Source organism: Mastigoproctus giganteus, chromosome 3 (genome assembly GCF_048544385.1).
Source record: "Mastigoproctus giganteus isolate SK-2022 chromosome 3, ASM4854438v1, whole genome shotgun sequence".
Lineage (NCBI taxonomy): Eukaryota > Metazoa > Arthropoda > Arachnida > Uropygi > Thelyphonidae > Mastigoproctus > Mastigoproctus giganteus.
This window is the reverse complement of record NC_143577.1, coordinates 249,423,316-249,447,154: the sequence shown is the minus strand read 5'-3', so window position 1 is coordinate 249,447,154 and position 23,839 is coordinate 249,423,316. Positions and strand designations below refer to the sequence as shown.

The 23,839-nt window shown below is 36.2% G+C and overlaps 1 protein-coding gene across 1 annotated transcript in view; it reads right to left on the bottom strand.

Annotated features, from left to right (window-relative positions):
• Positions 1-293: 293 nt before the first annotated feature.
• LOC150089019 (LIM domain kinase 1-like) overlaps positions 294-23,839 on the bottom strand; it is a gene marked incomplete at its 3' end in the record, with an annotated part of 140,339 nt that continues 116,793 nt past the window's right edge. The window contains exons 12-13 of the mRNA XM_090370381.1: positions 2,065-2,222; positions 294-453 (exon numbers count right to left, since the gene is read on the bottom strand). Of these exons, the coding sequence (XP_090226507.1) occupies positions 294-453; positions 2,065-2,222 (318 nt within the window). The remainder of the gene's footprint in view (positions 454-2,064; positions 2,223-23,839) is intronic.

The following is a 23,839-nucleotide window of genomic DNA, read 5'->3' as shown; positions in this document are numbered from 1 at the left end:
CTTCACAATATAAGGAGTTTTGCAATTGACTATTCTTAGGGTAGGTAATGCATTAAGTTGTTACAATTATGTTATTCAGTTTCTTAACTTGAATATTTTCTTTGCACTATGTCAATGTAAATAGAGTTGTGGTTCATATATCTTGTTAGGAAGTTGTGTGTAGATTTTTCTAAACGATGTCAAGCTAAGAAAATCTTACCAGTTTATGTTGAGAGAGGACTGTAAAACACAGATGAAACTAGGCTTGGTGAAGGTGGCGAGAGAGCCCCTTGCTCGCTAATAGTGCGTAATAATGGTTGTAAAACACCATGCTCAGCTGATGAAAAAGCTGAAGAGGAATTTTCTCCATGATAGCTTGAGATCTCTGTGACTAGATTATCTGGAAGTGGAGATCCTACTGCTGTGTGAATAACCATTCCTTTAAGCCAGATTTCAAGGAGATCAAAAGGAGGACTTGAAAATAAAATATAGAAATATATGAAATAAAAACTAGAAATATATGAAACTTTAATATTAAATTGTATCACTTCAAACTAAATAAATTTAATCAATATTAACAGCTGCACTTTTTTTTTTTATAAAAAAAAATAAATTGTAGGCATTCCATTTGGAATAGTAACTGTTCTAGTATCTTCATAACAAACTTGACACTTCACTGCATGATCAATTTATTTACTAATGGCAGGATTGATCAGCATGCACTGTGGTCAATCATGTTGGATCTTAATGGCATACTATAAAAATGAATAAAAAAATGCATTCAAACTAAGTGCATATAATTAAACATAAATGGCATGTTACAGCATTATAACTAAAGTGATCAATAATTCATCATTAATTTTAGTTATTTGACTAATGGGGTTTTAGTTATACAAATGGGTACGGCTCAATGTAGTTGCATTTGCAACACTATCCAGACACAATAGTGGTGATTAATACTAGGCTTGAGGGACTTTGCAAGGCAATTTCCCCCCCTTTTAATCAGAATGGCCAAACTTAGAGGAAGGAAGGAATTTCGCAGGGATGGAATCAGTTCAATAGAGAAGGTACAACCGATTCGTGCTAATGTCACTGAAGGGAACTTTTAATATTAATTGATTAGTGATATCGGTTGTGGTCACACTTGCAATTTCCTTAAGGGTTCAAATGAGTCTCAGTTTGATGGTGAAATATGATCAAGGATATGTAGATAACTGTTCATAAGTTAAGTGAAAGGATGTGAAGCAATGTACAATAGGCAGGCAATGGCACAACATACTCTGATAATAAGGGAAATGAATAAAGAGCAAACAAAGGTTAAACTTTAATTATAGAGTAATGTCGGGGTCACTGCCAATAAAATGGGAAAATCTGAGATGAATCTGAATTAGGCCGACAGAGTTGACATCTAGTGCCACCCTTTTGGTGCCACTAAGGGAAGACTTTCATTTTGCAACATCCTTTCTGTATGCAGGAGGGACTTACTGCTGACCAGAGGTTGCCTCTGAATGAGGCAATGTTTAGGTGGATTTGGAACAGATTTTCAGGTAATTGCTATATTTGGAATGTTCAATTATACTTCACATATATTTTACCCTACTCTGTTGATTTTGAAGAATGTTTTGTTTATACTATGACATGACCATTATGGCAGAAGAATTGACAATTAATCATTCTGAAAATGAATGCAATCTTTAGCCATATTCAGCTGTCACATAGGCTTGAACCACATTCCACTCAAACGTGTTACTGCACTAATGAAAAATCCATATATTTTCTTGCCGGGAATATAGATTTTTTTTTTTTTTTTTGTAGTTGTTGGTGCATCGGCTTCTGTGGCCATAATGCACCTCCCAAGGTTTTTGCAGTACTTTGATCCAAGTCTGAGGCGGGATTCGAACCCACGACCTTTGGGTTGCCAGGCAGGCACTTTACCCACCCAGCTGGCCTGGTCAGCATAGAATCTTCTAAAAAAATTTATAGAAAGAAGGATGTCACTCACTGGAGACCTAACAAACACAAGGTACCAATGAATCGAAGAAACAAAACAAGTACAGCATTTCAATAATTCATTCAGGAACTTACCGTTTCTCTGGATCCACATCACAGCACGTAAAAGCAATCTTATAAAATAATGGCTCAGGGCAATCAATGCAAAATTTTTCTTCAAATACTTTTGTGTTAAGACCGAAATCTCTACTTCTTGGAAGAAAGTCAGGATCTGCTTGCACTCTTCCTATAATCTTCAGCAAAAAGATGACAGTGGATTAGAAACAAGATGAAAACTAAAATATGAAAAGCATATGAAGCACCACAAATAATATTCTCGCATGTTAATGTAATATGATACTTTGCCCCTTTATAATTTTTTTTCTACAGGAACAGCTGTTATTGATATTGACTTTACACAAAGGGCTCATTTATTTTTAAAGTCATCAATAGATTGAACAAAATTGCAATTGTTAAAATTATATCTGTAATAATCATTCACCAGTAATGCCATTCTCAGTACATTTGCTTAATTAGATATACTGGCTAAAGGGCATCATGATGCAGGAACAATATAATTAAAGATTTCTCTGTAATAAATATGAATTATGTTTTGACCTCACTTTGAGGGTACTCTACAGTAGGCATGATTAATTTAGATAGTTTTAAACTATACAGTAATATAGATTATAACACTGAAGTAACAGAGAATGCAAAAAGTAGGAGGTTATTATCCAGAAATTTCATATTTTATTTTGCATGGAAAGTCACCTGTTGTTTTGTGCACTGTGTGTATGATTTCTGTTATAATTTAAATGTATAAGACTGTACATAAAAATTTTATAGTATGAATCAGAGCTGCAATACTCAATACATTCTATGCTGATATTAATATTTGTAAAATAATAAGAGGAGTTTACCTCAATATAGTACGTAGAACACTTCCGTATGATACTCTCCAGAAATTAAAACGGAAAAAAAAAAAAAAACTTACATTAGAGTAAAAAATAAATAATTAAAAACCAATTTAACACAATTAAAAAGAATCTAAAGAAAATATTCAAAACGATTTTCCTTCCTGAAGCTGACAACGCTTTGACCGTATGTCGTGATCACAGGAATAAAAATTACCGAATAGGGTTAAACCTGAAACTTAAATAGTGATTATTTGTCTTCGCGCATGCAGGTCCACACATCGGAGATCAAATATGGTTGCTGAACATTTTTTTTTTTTTTTTTTTTTTTGATTTGGTAGTTCTTGGCGCATCGGCTTCTGTGGCCATATTGCACCTCCCAAGGTTTTTGCAGTACTTTGATCCAAGCCCGAGGCGGGAATCGAACCCGCGACCTTTGGGTTGCCGGGCAGGTACTTTACCCACTCGGCTAGCCCGGTCGGCTTGCTGAACATTAACAGAATTCTCGTGCAATTTAATTTCTACGGTTTCTGCAATTAATAGTCACGCATAATTATGTTGAACATTAAGTATTTTGGCCTCGTTAAATAAAAAAGTATGTTTTTCGTTAATGGCATGAAAGGCTAATTCTGACGCTTCTAAACGAGAAGCACGAACTGAGGCTTCATGTTGACTTACACGAATATTCAGAGAAAATCACGCCGAACCTTGGTAAGACAAGTTGCAATCAACGCAAGAAATGTATACCAGATCATTAATTTGTGTTGCTAACGCTGAAAGAACCGAGTGATTGTTCAGTATAGCGTGTAATTTCCGTATTGGCCTGGCCACAATTTTAAATTCGGTATCTTTAAAGAATCTATTAAGCTGTTTGTGCCACTGTTCAACATATGGGACAGAAATAAAGTATTTTTTGATATTACTATTGTTGGTTGGTTGGTGTAGCATTTTGTATCCTATCCTTAGCCTGTACCCTAATTCGGTTTATTGTGGCAAGGGGTTAACCCCTGTTTAAGAACCTGCTAGTTAATATTTGTATTTCTGAGCCCAAAGCAGATTCAGTCATTGAATATTTATAGGCATTTAGAAATTGATTAAAGATAATCGATCTTTTGTAGGTGAACGGGTGATAGCTATTATAATGTAGAAGCATACCGGTGTTTGTAGGTTTTCGATAGATGCTAAATTGGATTTTATTCAAGTCCCGAGTAAGTGTGAAATTTAGAAAGTTTAATGATATCCGTATCCTCCCTTTCCAACTTGAGTCTAGAATGAATATTATTAAACGAATGTAAAATGTCTTGGATAGTACAGTAAACCCCTGCTATTTGCGGTATCACGTATTCGCGGTTGCTGATTTAATATAAAATGAAACCTGAAAAAAATGTGAATTTTAAAGCACCGTGAACATTTTCCACCATAAAAAAAAAAAAACATGGGCGTGACTAAAATTATCTTTCCCAGTCAAAACAGCGTTCAGCAGGTGGGGGGAGAGGGGTCCCAAAATCACGAGCGTGGATGTTTCTCGCTAATCCTTGTTCAGTATGTGTTATGCACTTGTCATGGAAGGTTTTGTTGTTTGCTTTTAATTTATATGCTTATAAATTTATTCAATTTATAAATTGATATGCTTACAAAAGTGATAAATCTACCGTTTTGCCGTGTAAAACAGACTTTTTCGAGTGTGTTAATGGAAGGAAGTGCCTTTATTGTGGACAAGTTCTTTCTAACCCGTACAAAAATATGGCTACGAATAACAAGGGAAATGTGAAAAGATCAAAGGTAATGACATTAGCAAATAAAATTGAGTTATTAGACAAAATTTCTAATGGTGAAAGTGTCTCCTCAGTGGCAAAACATTATAAAATCAATGAGTCAACGGTACGATCAATCAAGAAATCGGAAGATAAAATCCGCCGTAGTGTCCGTGAAAACGCGCTGATTGCTTCAAAAATTTGCTCTAACTCGTGATGTTAAATTAGAAAAAATGGAAAAGCTTTAAATCTGTGGATAGAAGACCGAACTCAAAATAAAATTCCATTAAGTTCACTCATCATTCGTGAAAAGGCAAAACTCCTTTATCAACACTTTAGCGAAACTGGCGATAGCACTGGCGGGATAAGTTTTTTAGCTAACAAAGGCGCTGGTTTGAAATTTCTAATAAATATTATATTTAATATTAAATTGTCTCTTATTTTCATTTCGATACCATATGCTTGCATTTCACTATGTACTGTCTACGTACATAGTCATATTATGAAGGTACATATAATACATACATAGACAAAATTTTAGACTAGTTTTTCTTATATATTTCATACTTTGGAATGGAACCCCTTTATTACTATGGAAGCCATAACTCAGTATTTGCGTTTTCGGGGCATTTCTCAGGAACGTAACCCCCACGAATAGTGGGGGTTTACCGTACTACTATCAGTAATAACTAGAACATTGTCTAAATACCTCCCAAGGTATGTGATACAGGGTCGAAAAGGTGTCAAATGCATATGCTCAATCATTGAGAGATAGATCTCTGACATTAAGCTACTCAGGCTGCTCAAACCCATTGGCAATCCAAAAATTTGTTTGTACACCTTGTCTCGAAAGGTGATATAGTTGGCCTAAACTAACAGTTTAAGTGAAAATTTTCCTTAATAGGTAGCTTTGTATAATTAATCGGTATAGAGTTTTTATTTAACATATCCCAAATAATATCTAATGTGTATTCAACGTTTACATTCGTATATAACGAAGTAACATCTAGTGAGAATAAATTGTCATTGTCACCAAGTCTACAGTCTTTAAGATTATTAAATAATGTATCGTAGTTCTTAATCCCAAATTGTATTACCTGTCTAAAGGGTTTTATAATGCTATATACATGTGTGGCTAAGGATGAAAATGCTGAGTTCTTGTAGGAAACAATAGGTCGAACAGGAAATCCAGTCTTGTGTAATTTTACCTGACTGAAAAGTGCAGGGATATTGTATGTTCTGGCCTTCAATTCCTTTATATCTTAGCAATAAATAAACTCATACACCAACCATAAGAATAAGTATTTTACTGTAACTGAAAATTTACAAATTAAAATAAATAAAATTACTACACTATGTATTTACAAAAACTGATATTATAATAAATTAAATTATGTACATTGTGAAAACATTAACTGTAATAAAATCCTTGCAATAAAATATACTAAAATAAACTGGATTAAAAGTGATAAAAACGATAAGAAACCTGGAGCTTTCGGAAGCATTGGCTTCCTTCCTCAGCAGTAATCATATCACCTCTTAGGTGCCTAGTTATGTATGTACTTGGAAGGAAGTCGGTGCTTCCGAAAGCTCCAGGTTTCTTATTGTTTTTAATCGGTTTATTTTAGTATATTTTATTGCAAGGATTTTATTACAGTTTTAATGTTTTCACAACGTACATAATTTAATTTATTATAATATCAGTTTTTGTAAATACATAGTGTAGTAATTTTATTTATTTTAATTTGTAAATTTTCAGTTACAGTAAAATACTCATTCTTATGGTTGGTGTATGAGTTTATTTATTGCTAAGATATGAATTTGCCCAACCTCAGAGGCCTTTTTCAGGATATTCAATTCCTTTAACTGGGCCATAGTAATGTAGTTGTTTTTTCTATACGTGGTTAACGTTTTATTGTATTGATTGACCAAACTGGTAAATAGTGCCGGGTCTACTTCAAGATAAGTGGAGGTATCTGAAACAACTGAATCTAACTTATTAATATAATCAGGTTTATCTAGTATTAACCACTGTATCTCCTTTATCTGCCCTCTGTATAATATGTCCTTATTTCCCGAACGTTCTCGTAAAGCTGAACTGTCATGTGTATTCAATTTAGGAAGTTGCGTTTCTTTTATGTTATTCACTACTTGGTTAACATGTTGAATAAATAAATCTTTTTGTGGAAAATTACGAAGTCCAAATTCAATATCAATTACGCATTGTTTTTTTTAGGTAGTTTTCGAGGTGGTAAATTATAATTTAGTCCTTTGGATAAAAGTGAAATCTGGTCCTGCGATAGCGTACACGAGGAAAGATTTGTAACCTGTTGATATGTCGGTTTGTTGAATACTGGGTGAGGGGGTGTTCGTGAACTAGCTGTGGTAGTACGTTGTGTGTCTGTGGGGAGGTTATCACCCAACTCGTATGTACTTGGTCGCAAGCACGCAACAATGTGTTAGAATTCACATGAACGTGTGTTTTTTTTTTGTATCTGAGGCCTGTGCTTCCCGTCGCAAATCTATGGAGGTCTTCAATACAGACCAACCATTCGGATGTAGATAATTTAATTTATCACGAAGCTTCCTAACTTGGGAAAGGTATTTTTGTTTATTCGAATAGCGAGATTTTAAGGCAAGCTTAACAATATTACGCGATGTGGCCAGAGTTAGTTGCTTTATGCCTGAAATTTTTTGATTTAAATGAACCCTGGCAAACTTCGGAATGATGTTGTTTTGAAGGCAATATTTTAGAAAAGAAATATGGTAACTTTGGGCCGAGTATCTTAGTGTTGATTTAATGTAATTTTGCACCAAGCCATTCAAAAAATCCCCCATAATTGTGTGTATTGATAGATTACCTGGAGAGACAGAAGTGAATGAAATAGTCAATAAGAGTTTAAAAAATGAATTAGATAGTATGAATCAGAGCTGCAATACTCAATATTGAGTAAATATTAAATTTCAGTAAATAATTTATTTCTAAGGATCTGGTTTCTTATCCTTGTACCAACTGGTAAAACTGGAATTAGAAAGTGTAAACAAATGAACAGGTAATTAAATTTAAATATTTGGGCATAGAAATTAATGGCAACAACAGAACAGTGTAAGTAGTAGTGTAGGCATATGATACATAAAAACAAGCTTATGTAGCACAGCGCCCCCCCCCCCAAAAAAAACATTTCATATATCCATTCCACCTAAACATTTGTCCAGTTTCTCCTTGAATTTATTAAAGCTATCAACTTCCACAATAACAGATGGAAGTTTGTTCCAGCAATCAAGCAGTCACTGGCTAAAGGCAAATTTCTGCACATCTATTCTACAACTGTCTTCCCTTAATTTGAATTTATGCCCCTCAAGTTCGTAATCTGAGTAAGAGGAAGAATCCCATCAGAATTGAGCCTGCTCAACCCATTCAAGGCTTTATACAACTCAATCATATCACCTCTTAGGTGCCTAGTTACTAGATACTGCAATTTGTAGAACTTAAGCCTTTCTTGGTAAGAGAACCCCTTCGTTCCCCCTCACAAATCTTGTTGCCCTTCTCTGTACATGCTCAAGCAACTCGACATCCTTCCTAAAATGAGGCCTCCAGACCTATAACACAGAACTAACTTGGCCTAAAGATTGGCTTATACAAAGGGATAATCACTTTTTCCCTACTAGCAAAATTCCTGTATATCATTGACAATAACCCCATGACCTGCTCTGGCAGTCTGCCTGCACTGCGCTTCATATCTGACTGCACAATTACTCCCAGGTCTTTTTCATTCTCTACCACCCTAAGTGTCACAGTTGATACATTTCTCTGGGGTTAACTTCTACCCATATGCAGTATTTTGCATTTGTCAATGTTAAACTTCAGTTGCCACATTTCAGCTGATCTGCTCAACTTTTCTAGATTCTGTTGCAGTAGCATACTGCCATTAACAACCATGCCAACTTTTGTATTGGCTGCAAAGTTGGACATTAAGCCTGATATACCTTCATCAATATCATTGATAAATATACAAGACAACAGTGGGCCGAATCCTGGGGGACTCCACTAATAACATTAAGTCCACGAAAATCAGCATCCATTGATTACCACTGTCTTCTCCCAATCAATCACCCTTTTATCAACTTATCCTTAATACTTCTCCAATTTGTACAATAGTCTACCATGTGTGACAGTATCAAAAGTTTTCCTGAAATCCAAGTAAAAGGTAAACTGCAGCCATTATCAACCCACTGCAAGATGGAAGTCTTCTCAACAATTCATGCTGAGGGAAATGGACCATAACCTGCCACGCTGGTCTAGTGCGGGTTGGCAGATCGACTGTATTCAGCAGTCAGGGGCTTGAACCCTGGTCTACTCAAAGACCGTGTGCTACTGCACTCCCGCTCCTGACCACTCGGCTACGGAAGTATATGATATCAAAATTATTTTTTGCATCCAGTACCTTTTTAACCACATCATAGTATCCAATCAAATTTGTCACACAAGATTTTCCCTTAACAAACTGTCTGAATTATTACTGCAGCCTTGTCTTGATGATCTTGTAATACTTTCTTTAACCAGTGACTCCATTATTTTACATGAAACAGAAGTTAAACTAACAGGTCTGTAATTACTCGTGTCACCCTTTGATTCCTCTTTGTGAATTGGAGATACATTTTCACATCTACAGTCCATGGGGACTTTCCCCAAGTTGAAGGATGCTCTCATAATTATAGTTAAGTGTTTGATTACTTCCTTTGCCGCCACCTCTAATATAACTGGATAGATCCCATCCACTTCAGGTGCCTTTCTTATGTTTAACTTCAAGAATTTCTCCCCCACTTTGCTCAGTTATTACAAAATCATTAAGCTCTCTGTTAGAGTTTAATAAGCTTCCATCCTCCACTGCCATACAGAATTCCTCATGTGTGAATGTAGATGCAAAATTCTCATTCAGTTTGTTGCTATCTGAGTAGGATCATCAACAGTTGAACCATCGATATCAAGTCGACCAACCCGATTCATTCCCTTCCTTCTAGAATTTATATAAGTAAAGAAGTCCTTGCTGTTTTTCTTATCATCCTTTGCCAGGGATTTCTCTAAATCTGCTTTCACTTGCCTGACCTCCTTTGTGACTTGATTACCGCCTAGCTTATATCTACCACAGGCTCTGTGTTGCCTGATAACATATATATATGCATCCCATACATTTTTCTTCTCTACAATGAGTCTCATTAGTTCATCTGACATCCAATTAGGCCTAAACCTTGAACAGTATTTCTGTATTAAAAGCCTAGTAGCTTCCAAGATTAATTCCTTGAATGATTCCCATTGAGAATTTTCTGTTGGTAACATCATCAGTTGATCCCACTGTATAGAATTTAAAAACTGAGACCAATGTAGTTACATCTATGAAACAAAACCCTTCCCTTTACCCCCTGATGGCAGTTATATCTTTAAGTAAATCCTACATCAGTACACTATGATCACTGCCACCTAGTGGTTCCTTTATCTTCTAATTCGTGTCTCTCTCTCTCTCTCTCTCTCTCTCTCTCTGGTTGCCTCTCAAACATGCTGCTGCAGAAAACAGTCATCCAATAAATTCACAAGTCATGCTAGTGTGCAAGTGACCAACCCACAAGTTTCAGTCAATATAAAAATATGAAAAAAGTTAATATCCCCCATAAGACATTCTGATTTACTGGCCCACTATTTCTCTGAACAATTGTTCGTTGTACTCGTTAGACATATAACACACTCCTACTCATTTTTGTTTTTCCAGTGCTTATATCACACCAAACTGACTCCACATTACACTGTCGATCTATGTCAACTGGATGCACTTCTTTAGATTTTGTGTTTCTTAACTAACAGCATAACCCCTCCATCCTTCCTGTACACATTGTATTACCCAAATTCCAATTTGGCACTGCTTATATCTTTGTGACACCACATCTCTGATATCCCAACAATATCCATCTTTCATGTCTTGATTAGCAAGTCAAATTCACCAAATTTATTAACTATACTCCTAGCATTGGTGTACATGCAAGTATAAATGAAGTCACAAACTAGGAAAATAATCCCAATAAAATAGCTGGATGCTTAGATAGCACTGTTTGGAACAATAAGAACCTAAGAAAAGAAACAAAAACATGAATATAGAAAGCAGTTGCAAAAAAAAAAAAAAAAAAAAAAACACACTTGGAAAATAAATGAAACCTCAGAAATGCAATTCTATACAAGATTATACAAAAACCATTAAAGGTCAACATTAGGAGCTCTGCAATAAGAGATGAAAGTGAAATTGAACCCATGAACAATTAGATTAAAAAAAAAAAAAGGAATGAATTTATCAACTGAATGAAAAACATAAGATTAGTTAAAAAAAAAAAAATAATAAATAAAAAATATAAATAGATAAAAAAAGGACTGAAACCAAAAGGCAAGAGGCTTCGGAAGACCCAAATTAAGGTGGAGGGATATAATCATGCTGAAAAACTGAATGGATCAACAAGCTTAATGCAGAAAAGTAGGAATACAGACTTCTGTTTTATCTAAAACATTATGGTGCTATAGTTTATATAGCAATTTTTGCTAAGAGGAGACAAAATTAGGTAAGAAATTAGGATAGAAAATAAACATTTCTGCCCTCAGGACACTAACAGCTCAGGATGTTAAAATATTTAGTAGCAGGAGAGTTAAAAGTACAGTAAACCCTCGCTATTCGCGGGGGTTACGTTCCTGAGAAATGTTGCGAATACCGAAAACGCAAATACTGAGTTATGGCTCCCATAGTAATAAAGGGGTTCCGTTCCAAAGTATGAAATATATAAGAAAAACTAGTCTAAAATTTTGTCTATGTATGTATTATATGTACCTTCATAATATGACTATGTACATAGACAATACATAGTGAAATGCAAGCATGTGGCATCGAAATGAAAATAAGAAACAATTTAATATTAAATGTAATATGCCTTGGCAAAAAAACTTATCCCGCCAGTGCTATCACCAGTTTCGCTAAAGTGTTGATAAAGGAGTTTTACCTTTTCACGAATGATGAGTGAACTTAACGGAATTTTATTTTGAGTTCGGTCTTCTATCCACAGGTTTAAAGCTTTTTCCATTTTTTCTAATTTAACATCCCAAGTTACAGAGCAAATTTTTGAAGCAATTAGTGCGTTTTCACGGACACTACGGCGGATTTTTCCTTCCGATTTTTTGATTGATCGTACCGTTGACTCATTAATTTTATAATGTTTTGCCACTGAGGAGACACTTTCACCATTAGAAATTTTATCTAATAATTCAATTTTATTCGCTAATGTCATCACCTATTTTGATATTTTCACATTTCTCTTGTTATTTGTAGCCATATTTTTGTAGGAGTTAGAAAGAACTTGTCCACAATCAAGTCACTTTCTTCCGTTAACACACTCAAAAAAGTCCGTTTTACACTGCAAAACGGTAGATTTATCATTTTTGTAAGCATATCAATTTATAAATTGATAAATTTATTCAATTTATAAGCATATAAATTAAAAGCAAACGACAAAACCTTCCATGACAAGCACATAACACATACTGAACAAGGATTAGTGAGAAAGATCCACGGTCGCGATTTTGTCACTCCTCTCCCCCCCACCCACTGAGCGCTGTTTTGACCGGGAAAGATAATTTTAGCCACGCCCATGTTTTTTATGGCGGAAAATATTCACGGCGCTTTAAAATTCACATTTTTTTAGGTTTCATTTTATATTAAATCGGCGATCGCGAATACAGATACCGCGAATAGCGGGGGTTTACTGTATATGACCGAAGACTAAAGTTTATACTTAGGGTCATTTGGGAGCATAATATGCCATCCATGCTGGTGATACTCCTGGTCAGAGCTGCTGATAAGCGTGGACGAGAACGGCTAATATAGTTTAGCTTTGTGTGTGTGTGTGTGTGTGTGTGTGTGTGTGTGTGTGTGCGCGCGTGCGTGCGTGCGTGCGTGTAAAAACATTAAAATTAGATTATGAAGAAAAGTAAATGGGCTGGAGAAATAAAGCAATAAAAAAAAAAAATATTGGCACACATAAGAGGCTGCATAAGCATAGGTGCCTCCGTAGCCAGGTGGGAAGCAGCAGCACTGCATAACACATGCTTCTTGATTAGACCGGCGTTCGATCCCGTCACCACCAAATACGGAGGATGCGGAAAGGTCAGGGAATGACCACTGCATATTCTCGGAGCAATATGGCCTTAGTTGCTAATGCTCCTAAAAACCAAATAACAAACAAACAAGCATAAGCATAACCAACAATATGTAGCTTGAACTATACATACGTAAAGTGAAATAGGAGGGAGGCAGAATGAAAAAGTGCAGATAAAAGCAAAGAAATGGGTTAAACAAAGACAACAGTTAACCAAAATAAAAAAATAATAAAATAAATATATTTTTAAAAAATTTACCAAAAAGTTTACGTTATAAATAAAAAGCAAATGTAGCCAAGATTACAAACCAATAAATAAGAAATTTATATGTGCCTTCTTGATGGTGCAGATGCCAAAAATGTGAAAAATTAAAAAAGGAAGCAGGACTGTCCATCGGAGCACCTTGGATTTGGGGATATACAGTATATCCATCAAAAACAAAGTAGTTTAAGACACAGTTTGATCAAATTATTCCAGTAGTAGGTATTAACATTTCAACAATTCTTATTAATTTTTCAAAACATTTTTCACACTGAGGTTGCTAGCATACACATAGTGTACCTGTTTTGTTTACTTTCTTTCTTATATTGGTCTTATCCAGTTTGATTGCCTTGTATTGGCAGAGTTCACATTTATGCAGTCCCTTTAGTCCTAATCATCTGTTTCACCTTATACTGAGAAATATTGTTCAAGGTTTAGGCCAAAATGGATGTCAGATGAACTAATGAGGCATATGGCGGAAAAGAAAAATGCATGGGATACATACAAATTAACACATGACACAGAAGCCTATGATAGATACAAGTTGATATGCAACCAAGTTACAAAGGAGGTTAGGCAGGCGAAGGCAGATTACGAGAAATCCTTGGCAAGGGATGCAAAGAAAAACAGCAAAGAGTTCTTTACTTATGTAAACTCTAGAAGGAAGGGGATGAACCAGATTGGTCCACTTGATATTGATGGGTCAACTGTTGATGATCCTGCTCAGGTAGCTAACAAACTAAATGAATATTTTGCATCGACATTCACACATGAGGAGTTATTCAGTGAGGGGAATGCCAGAGGTGTATTCAACTCTAGCAGTAAGCTACAGAATCTTGAAATAACTGAGAGTAAAGTGGAGGAGAAACTGTTGAAGATAAACACAAGAAAGGCACCCGGGGTGGATGGGATCTATCCAGTTATATTAAAGGAGGCAGCAAAGGAAGTAAGCAAACCCTTAGCCATAATTATGAGAGCTTCCTTGGACTCAGGGGAGGTACCCATAGACTGGAAATGTGCAAATGTGACCCCAATTCACAAAGGAGGATCAAAGGCTGACACAAGTAATTATAGACCTGTGAGCTTAACTTCTGTTCCAGGAAAATTAATGGAGAGACTGGTTAAAGAAGCACTGCAGGATCATTTGGACAAGACTTCAGTTATAGCTCAGACACAGCATGGTTTTGTTAAGGGGAAGTCTTGCCTGACCAACTTGATTGGATACTATGATGCAGTCACAAAAGAACTGGATGCAGGGAATAACTTTGATATTATATACTTGGATCTTAGAAAGGCTTTTGATACTGTTGCACATGGAAGACTGCTACACAAATTGGAGCAGTGTGACATTGGAGGCAAATTGCTGCTATGGATAAATGGGTTGTTGAGGGGGAGAAGACAGAGAGTGGTAATCAATGGACACTGCTCATCGTGGACTGATGTTATTAGTGGAGTCCCTCAGGGCTCAGTGTTGGGTCCATTATTTTCTGTATTTATAAATGATATTGATGATGGTATATCGGGCTTAATGTCCAAGTTTGCAGACGATACAAAGGTTGGCAGGGTTGTCAAGGACACTACTGACACTATGCTGCTGCAACAGGATCTGGAAAGGTTGAGCAGATGGGCTGAGAGGTGGCAAATGAAGTTTAACATTGACAAATGTAAAGTACTACACATGGGAAACAGCAACCCCAGAGCAACGTATCAACTCTGTGGTACTACACTGACAGTGGTAGAGAATGAAAGGGACTTGGGGTGGTTGTGCAGGCAGATATGAAGTTCTCTGAGCAGTGCAGAAGGGCTGCAGGAGTAGCTCATGGAGTATTGTCAATGATATACAGGAATTTTTCCAGCAGGGATAAGGAGGTGATTATTCCATTGTATAAGGCAATGGTCAGGCCACACCTAGAGTACTGTATACAGGTCTGGAGGCCTCATTTCAAGAAGGATGTAGAGCTGCTGGAACGAGTACAGAGAAGGGCAACAAGATTAGTGAATGGAACAAAGGGGTGCTCTTACGAAGAAAGGCTTAAGTTTTGCAAATTACAGTGTCTGGAGACTAGGCACCAGCGAGGTGATCTGATAGAGGTGTATAAAGCCTTGAATGGTTTAAGCATGCTCAATGCTGATGGGATTCTTCCTCTAGCTCAGAAAAATCACCTGAGAGGGCATAAATTCAAATTGAGGAAAGACAGATGTAGGATAGACGTGCGGAAATTTGCCTTTAGCCAGCGGGTGGTTGGTTGGTGGAACAGACTTCCATTCCTTGTGGTGGAGGTTGATAGCCTAAATAAGTTTAAGGCTCAGCTGGACAGGTATTTTGAACGAACAGAGGGGTGAAGTGGAAGTGGGTTTTTTTTTTTTTTTTTTTGGCTGTTGCTGCATAAGCTTGCTTTCTTGCATCAAATGCCTCTACTAATGCTAATGCCGTTCTTTAGTTTCCTGCTTACTACTCATATATATGTATGAGTGTGTGTGTGTCCATGGCAGTTACTAGCACAGATGGGAAATCATGCTCCCGGATAACCCAAGCTCTTACTTTACATTTTTCAGTCATATACTGTACACTTTCCTAAAACTATAATTTTTTCACTGATCTATTCGTGTAATACGAGGGCAGGAGAGTATTTCTATCCTAATTAGCTACCTAATTTCTTCTCCTATTAGCTAATCTGCTATACTACTGCAGTTTAATATACTATAATATAATCATATAAATATATAAAATATATAATAATATAAATATAATAACACTATAATTGAAAAAATAGCAAGGGATTAACACTATAATATAAATAGATTTTATATACATTTCCACGATTAGCCTTCGTATACTCTCATCAATGGTTTTGTTTTATTGTTCATTTATGTTTATAACTATTTTTAAGTCCTTGGTTGTGTCAATCATAAATTACAAGCCAGCAGTCTATATATATATATCTGACTTATAGTTTTAATTTTACATTATTTCATTTTTTTTTCTCCCCAGTATTAAATTTTGATGTAATTTATTTTGCCACAGCATGAACTTTAGGGTTAAAACAGAGGATGCTATATTGTCATCTTGTTGGCAATTCTTGTGGTTGACACTTGAAAACAACACCAGGATTGTGTGATACACAACAATATATATATTTTTCCCCTTTTGGAAAAAACAATATTAATTTGTTAGAATAAAACTCTCATCAGGTTTTTAGTTTACAAATAAGATTTACTTTTATGTGGATAAATATAAAGATTGGTGTAAAATTTTCAACCTTCCCACCTTAAACGATAGAAGGAATGTTTGATTGTATCCTACTACATTTGATACTTCAATGCAAAATTGAAGTTCCACTGCTACTTTCATGTATCAAGTTTAATTGTACACCGCCTTTGAGGGAACATAACTTATATTATCAAATTTAGAATAAAACATCTTAAATTTGAATTTTAACAAAACAGCAGCATTTTTTAAATGAAAATAAAATTGATATCTTTATTAACAAAAACAGTGTTAAAAATGAATGTTATAATCTGATTTTATAGTTCATAATTACGGTTTCTTCATCTATTAGGTTTTATGTATTATTTTCACGATTAAAAAAATTACATTTATCATTAGCGTATGATGCAAAAAAGCAAGCTTACGCAGCATCAGCAAAAAAAAAAAAAAAAAACCCGCTCCCATTTAACCCCTCCATTTCTTCCAAATATCTGTCCAGCTCAGCCTTAAGTTTATTTAGTCTATCAACTTCCACAACAAAATATGGTAGTCTGTGCCACCAATCAACTAACTGCTGGCTAAAAGCAAACTTCCACACATCTACCCTACAACCGTCTTTCCTCAATTTGAATTTATGCCTTCTCAGGTGATTATTCTGAGCAAGAGGAAGAATAATCACCTGAGTAATGGTTTGACCATAGAGCATGCTCACACCATTCAAGGCTTTATACACCTCAATCAGATCACCTTGCAGGTGCCCAGTCTCCAGACACTAATCTGCAAAACCTAAGCCTTTCTTTGTAAGAGCAACCCTTCGTTCTATTCACTAATCTTGTTGCCCTTCTCTGTACTCATTCCAACAACTCTACAATCTTCTTAAAATGAGGGCTCCAGACCGGTATACAGTACTCAATCTGACCATTGCCTTATACAAGGGGATAATCACCTCCATATCCCTGCTAGAAAAATTCCTGTATATCATTGACAAGACAACATGAGCTACTCTTGCAGGCTGTCTGCACTGCTCAGAAAACTTCATATCTGCCTGCACAATTACCCCCATGACCTTTTCATTCTCTACCACTGTTAGTGTAGTACCACAGAGTTGATACGTTACACTGGATTTACTGCTTCCCATATGTAGTACTTTACATTTGTCAATGTTAAACTTCATTTGCCACCTCTCAGCCTAACTTTTCTAGATCCTGTTGCAGCAATGTACTGTCATTAGCGTCCTTAACAACCCTGCCAACCTTCGTAAAGTCTGAAAACTTGGACATTAAGCCTGATATACCATCACCAATATCATTTATAAATACAGAAAACAATGGACCCAACACTGAACCCTGAGAGACTCCACTAATAACATTAGTCCACGAAGAGCAGTGTCCATTGATTACCACTCTGTCTTCTCCCACTCAACCATCCCTTTATCCATAGCAGCAATTTGCCTCCAATGCCACACTACTCCAATTTGTGCAACTGTCTTCCACATGCAACAGTATCAAAAGCCTTCCTAAGATTCAAATATATATTTATCAAAGTTATTCCCTTCATCCAGTTCTTTTGTGACCACATCATAGAATCGAATCAAATTGGTCAGACAAAACTTCCCCGTAACAAAACCATGCTGTGTCTGAGCTATAACTGAAGTCTTGTCTAGATGATCCTGCAGTGCTCCTTTAACTAGTGCCTCCATTAATTTCCCTGAAACAGAAGTTAAAACTATATATATATATTTTTCGCTGCATAAGGACCACCGCCATGCAAATCCTCTGCATTGGTTGATCTATCGGGGAATGGAGAGGTGGTTTGGTTCTTCGATATTTCTGCCTTTGCGATGATTTGTATGACGATTGAAATGCAGCGATTCCATGACCATTATTGGCCTCGTGGTCCTCTGTCGATATGGGGCATGATGGTCAGTCTATCATTTTGATATTTTAGTTTTTTTGGTAGTTTCTTTAACCCTTTTTGTGATATTTCACGTCTTTTGGAACTGGTACCTTCGAGGGGGGTACCGCTAAATTATTTATAATTGGCATTATTTTAAATTTATATCGTTTTTATTAATTGGGTTTAATGACTTAATTGACTAAACTATACAGGGGATTATCGACTACCTTTTTGTCCTATTGTCTCCACTTTCCCTTCCCTGTTTGTTTATTTTATATTATTTTGCGTTTCGTTTCGCTCTGCATTATTGCCGTACTACTGGCTGATGTTTTTATTTTAAATATCATATTTATTTTAATTATCAGATATAATTAGGCTTCATGTGGAGGATGTGCATTTGCTGCCTCTAATGATAGCTACATAGCCATATCTATATTTATTTATTTTTATTACTTTTGCTTAACTTTTACCTCACATAATATATATATATATATATATATATAGAGTAGGAGACCAGCAGAATTACTTAAGTACAGGTCACTGTTGAAAAAACCCATGAATTAGGGTTGAATTTGAAAGTGTCTGCAATTCTGCTCAGACATGATAGGAGGGAGTATATGATGAGAGCCTTGTCGATCAATTCGGCCCTGGAAAGATTGTGCGAGGCTCAAGGGGTAAAATTTTTTTCATCCTGGTCTGTGCTTGTTAACAGGAGAGACTGCTTCTACAGGGATGGGATACACTTAAATAGAAAGGGTGCAAGAATATTTGCTGATGCTATCGAGGCAGTGTTATGTGGGTCAGAAAACTGCTAGCTTGGGGGGGGGATACAAGGACTAATAGATTAACAGTAGCCACTGGCAGAGGTTTAAGTGATTCTTGCACTGCTTCTACTGGAATGAGTAGCAGCCTGGAAAACAAGATGTAGGGTATTTCAGAGACTGCTGGGAGTCATTGCAGTACAAGTAAACACATGGGTTGTTAGGGTAGCTAAGAATAGGAACAGGTGCATGTATACTTGCATGTACACCAATGCTAGGAGTTTGGTAAATAAATTTGAATTTGAGGTATTGCTCAGAACATCAAAGGCAGATATTGTTGGGATCTCAGAGACATTGTGTCAACAGATATAAGGAATGCAGCACTGGAATTTGGGGAGTACAATGTGTACAGGAAGGGAGGAGGGGTTATACTATTAGTTAAGAAACAAAATCGAAGGAAGTGAAGCCAGTCTACATCGCTGGACAGTGCAGTCTCGAGTCAGTTTGGTGTGACATAAGCATTGGGAAATCAAAATTGAGGGTAGTAGGGTGTTATAGGCCTAATGACTCTGATCAGTATAATAAGGACCTGTACAGGGAAATAGAGTGGGCCTGTAAATCTGAGTCTTATAATGGGGGATTTTAATTTCCCAGATATTGACTAGAATTTGTGGGTTTGGTCACTCTCACACTAGCAAGGCTTTTGTGGATTTATTGGATGATTGTTTTCTACATCAACATGTTTGGGAAGTAAGTAGAGGGAGTAATACGGTTGATCTGATTATCAGTAGTGATTCTTCATGCATTAAGAATCTGCAGATAAAGGAACCACTAGGTGGCAGTGATCACAGTGTGCTGAAGTGGGATTTACTCAAAGAGGTAACTACCATTAGGGGTAAAGGGAAGGGTTATTGCTTTCGTAAAGGTGACTATGATGGACTGAGACAGTATTTAAATTCTATACAGTGGGACCAACTGATGATGTTACCAACAGCAAATTCAAAATGAGAATCATTCAAAGAACTTATCTTGGAAGCTACTAGGCTTTGCATACCAAGTAAGAAATATTGTTCAAGGTTTAGGCCTAAATGGATGTCAGATGAACTAATGAGACATGTAGCAGAGAAGAAAAATGCATGTGATACATATAAATTAATGGGTGACATGGAAGCCTATGATAGATATAAGCTGGTCTGTAACCAAGTCACAAAGGAGATTAGGCAGGCAAAGGCAGATTATGAGAAATCCTTGGCAAAGGATGCAAAGAAAAACAACAAAGAGTTCTTTACCTATGTAAACTCTAGAAGGAAAGGGATGAATCAGATTGGTCCACTGGATATTGATGGTTCAACTGTTGATGATCCTGCTCAGGTGGCTAACAAACTAAATGAGTATTTTGCATCTACATTCACCCATGAGGAGTTATTCAGGGAGGGGAATGCCAGAGGTGAGTTAAACTCTGGCAGTGAGTTGGATGATTTTGTAATAACTGAGAGGAAAGTGGAAGAGAAATTGTTGAAGATAAACAAAAAAAGGCACCCAGGGTGGATGGGATCTACCCAGTTATATTAAAGGAGGCAGCAAAGGAAGTAAGCAAACCCTTAGCCATAATTATTAGAGCTTCTTTGGACTCAGTGGAGGTACCCATGGACTGGAGATGTGAAAATGGGACCACAAAATCACAAAGGAGAATCAAAGGGTGACAAGTAATTACAGACCTGTTAGTTTAACTTCTGTTCCAGGAAAATTAATGGAGACACTGGTTAAAGAAGCACTGCAGAATCATTTAGACAAGACTTCAGTTATAACTCTGACACAGTATGGGTTTGTAACACAGTAAAGGGAAGTCTTGCCTGACCAATTTGATTGAATTCTATGATGTAGTCACAAAGGAACTGGATGCAGGGAATAACTTTGATATCATATATTTGGATCTTAAGAAAGGCTTTTGATACTGTTGCACATGGAAGACTGCTGCACAAACTGGAGCAGTGTGGCATTGGAGGCAAATTGCTGCTATGGATAAAGGGATGGTTGAGTGGGAGAATACAGAGAGCGGTAATCAATGGGCACTGCTCATCGTGGACAAATGTTATTAGTGGAATCCCTCAGGGTTCAGTATTTATAAATGATATTGATGATGGTATATCAAGCTTAATGTCCAAGTTTGCAGACGATATGAAGGTTGGCAGGGTTGTTAAGGATACTAATGACAGTACACTACTGCAACAGGATCTAGAAAAGTTGAGCAGATAGGCTGAGAGTTGGCAAATGAAGTTTAACATTGACAAATGTAAAGTACTACATATGGGAAGTAGCAATTCCAGAGTGACGTATCAACTCTGTGGTACTACGCTGGCAGTGGTAGAGAATGAAAAGGACCTGGAGGTAATTGTGCAGACAGATATGAAGTTTTCTGAGCAGTGAAAACGGTCTGCAAGAGTAGCTCATAGTGTTTGTCAATGATATACAGGAATTTTTCTAGCAGGGATAAGGAGGTTATTATCCTCTTGTATAAGGCAATGGTCAATCCACACCTTGAGTACTGTATACAGGTCTGGAGGCCTCATTTTAAAAAAGGAGGTACAGCTGTTAGAACGAGTACAGAGAAGGGCAACAAGATTAGTGAATGGAACAAAGGGTTGTTCTTACGAAGAAAGGCTTAAGTTTTGCAGATTACAGCGTCTGGAGACTAGGCACCTGTGAGGTGATCTGATTGAGGTGTATAAAGCCTTGAATGGTTTGAGCATCGTCAATGCCAAATGGGATTCTTCCTCTTGCTCAGAATAATCATCTGAGAGGGCATAAATTGAAATTGAGGAAAGACAGTTGTAGGAGAGATGTATAGAAGTTTGCCTTTAGCCAGCAGGTAGTTGATTGGTGGAACAGACTTCCATCTTTTGTTGTGGAAGTTGATAGCCTAAATAAATTTAAGGCTGAGATGGACAGGTATTTGGTACGAACGGAGGGGTGAAATGGGAGAAGGGTTTTTTTTTTTGGCTGATGCTGCATAAGCTTGCTTTCTTGCATCGCATGCCTCTAATGAAATTTCAGAGGAAACCGAGTAGAACCCTGATAAGACAAGTCTCAATCACTGCAAGAAATGTTGTATACTAGGTCATTTGTTTGTGTTGCGAATGAGGTAAGGACTGAGCGATTGTTCAGTACAGTGTGTAATTTCCGTATTGGCCTGGCTACAATTTTAAATTTGGTATTTTTAAAGAATCTGTTAAGTTGTTTGTGCCACTGTTCAACATATGGTACAGAAATAAAGTATTTTTTGATATTACTATTGTTGTTGGTGTATTTTTTTGTATTCTATCCTTAGTTTGTATCCTAATTCTGTCTATTGTAGCAAGTGGGTAACCCCTGTTTAACGAACCTGTTTAAGCCTGAGCAGCCCAATATCGGAGATCTATCTCTCAACGATTGAATGCATACATTTAAGCCTTTTCTACTCGGTATCACATCATGAGAGGTATTTAGACTGTGTTCTAGTCATTGCCGATAATAGCACTATTCCAAGATATTTTACATTCGTTTAATAGTATTCATTCTAGACTGAAATTTACATTGGAGAGGGAAAATACGGATACTACGTCATTAAATTTTCTAAATTTCACGCGTAATCGGGACACGAATAAAATCCAATTTAATATCTATCAAAAACCCACAAACACCGGTACGCTTCTGTATTATAACAACTATCGCCCATTCACTTAAAAAAAAAAAAAAAGGTCAATTATCTTTAATCACCTTCTCAATGCTTATAAATATTCAATGACAGAATCTGCTTTGGGCTCAGAAAAACAAATATTAACAAGCAGATTCTTAAACAGGGGTTACCCACTTGCTACAATAGACAGAATTAGGGTACAAGCTAAGGATAGAATACAAAAAATACACCAACCAACAATAGTAATATCAAAAATACTTTATTCCTGTCCCATATGTTGAACAGTGGCACAAACAACTTAGACTCTTTAAAGATACCGAATTTAAAATTTCAGCCAGTCCAATATGAATACACAGGACTGAACAATTGCTCAGTCCTTTCCTTATTCGCAATACAAATAAATAACCTAGTATACATTTCTTGCAGTGATTGAGACTCGTCTGATCAGGGTTCTACTCGGTTTTCTCTGAATTTGTGTTAATCAATACACTGCCTCAGTTTGTGCTTCTCATTCAGTAGCATCAGAATTAGCCTTTCATGCCATTAATAAAAAACACTTATTTAATGAGGCCAAAATACTTTAGTGTTAATGCAATTAAAAATTAAGTTGATTTTAATTGGTCATTTGATTTTTAATTATTTTACTCTAAGGTAAGATTTGATTTTTTAATTTCTTGGAGAGTATCATATGGCAGTGTTACGTATCATATTGAGGTAAACTTCTCACACTCGCACACACACCTTGCTTTACAAGTTCTCGAGTTTGAGTTTTTTTTCCTCCCAAGTATCAACAAAATCGAAAATGTGAACATTAATTGCAAAAAATGAATGTTAAACATTCATAAATAATGCATTTCAAACCATGTGCGTAACTATACAATACAGTGTACCTAGCTTTACGATATTAATCCATTTCAGAGACACCATCGTATCATTAAAATATCGTAATGTGAACCCAATAACAGTTTTTTGGTAATTCGTTTCAAGATCTCAGAAGTTGAAATTTTCGCTGTAAACTAACTATTTATCTCTCTAAAATGTCACTTTCATCAAAAGTGCATGCATTTTAATGATTTGAATTGGTAACTAATTGATTCCGTTATAAGAATCAATTTTAAAACGCCTTTGATTTTTTCTAAAGCACATTTCTGGAAGTCATGACCATTAAACAATAAAACGAATTTACACTTTCCGGTTTATTAGGCTTTTCTGTTAC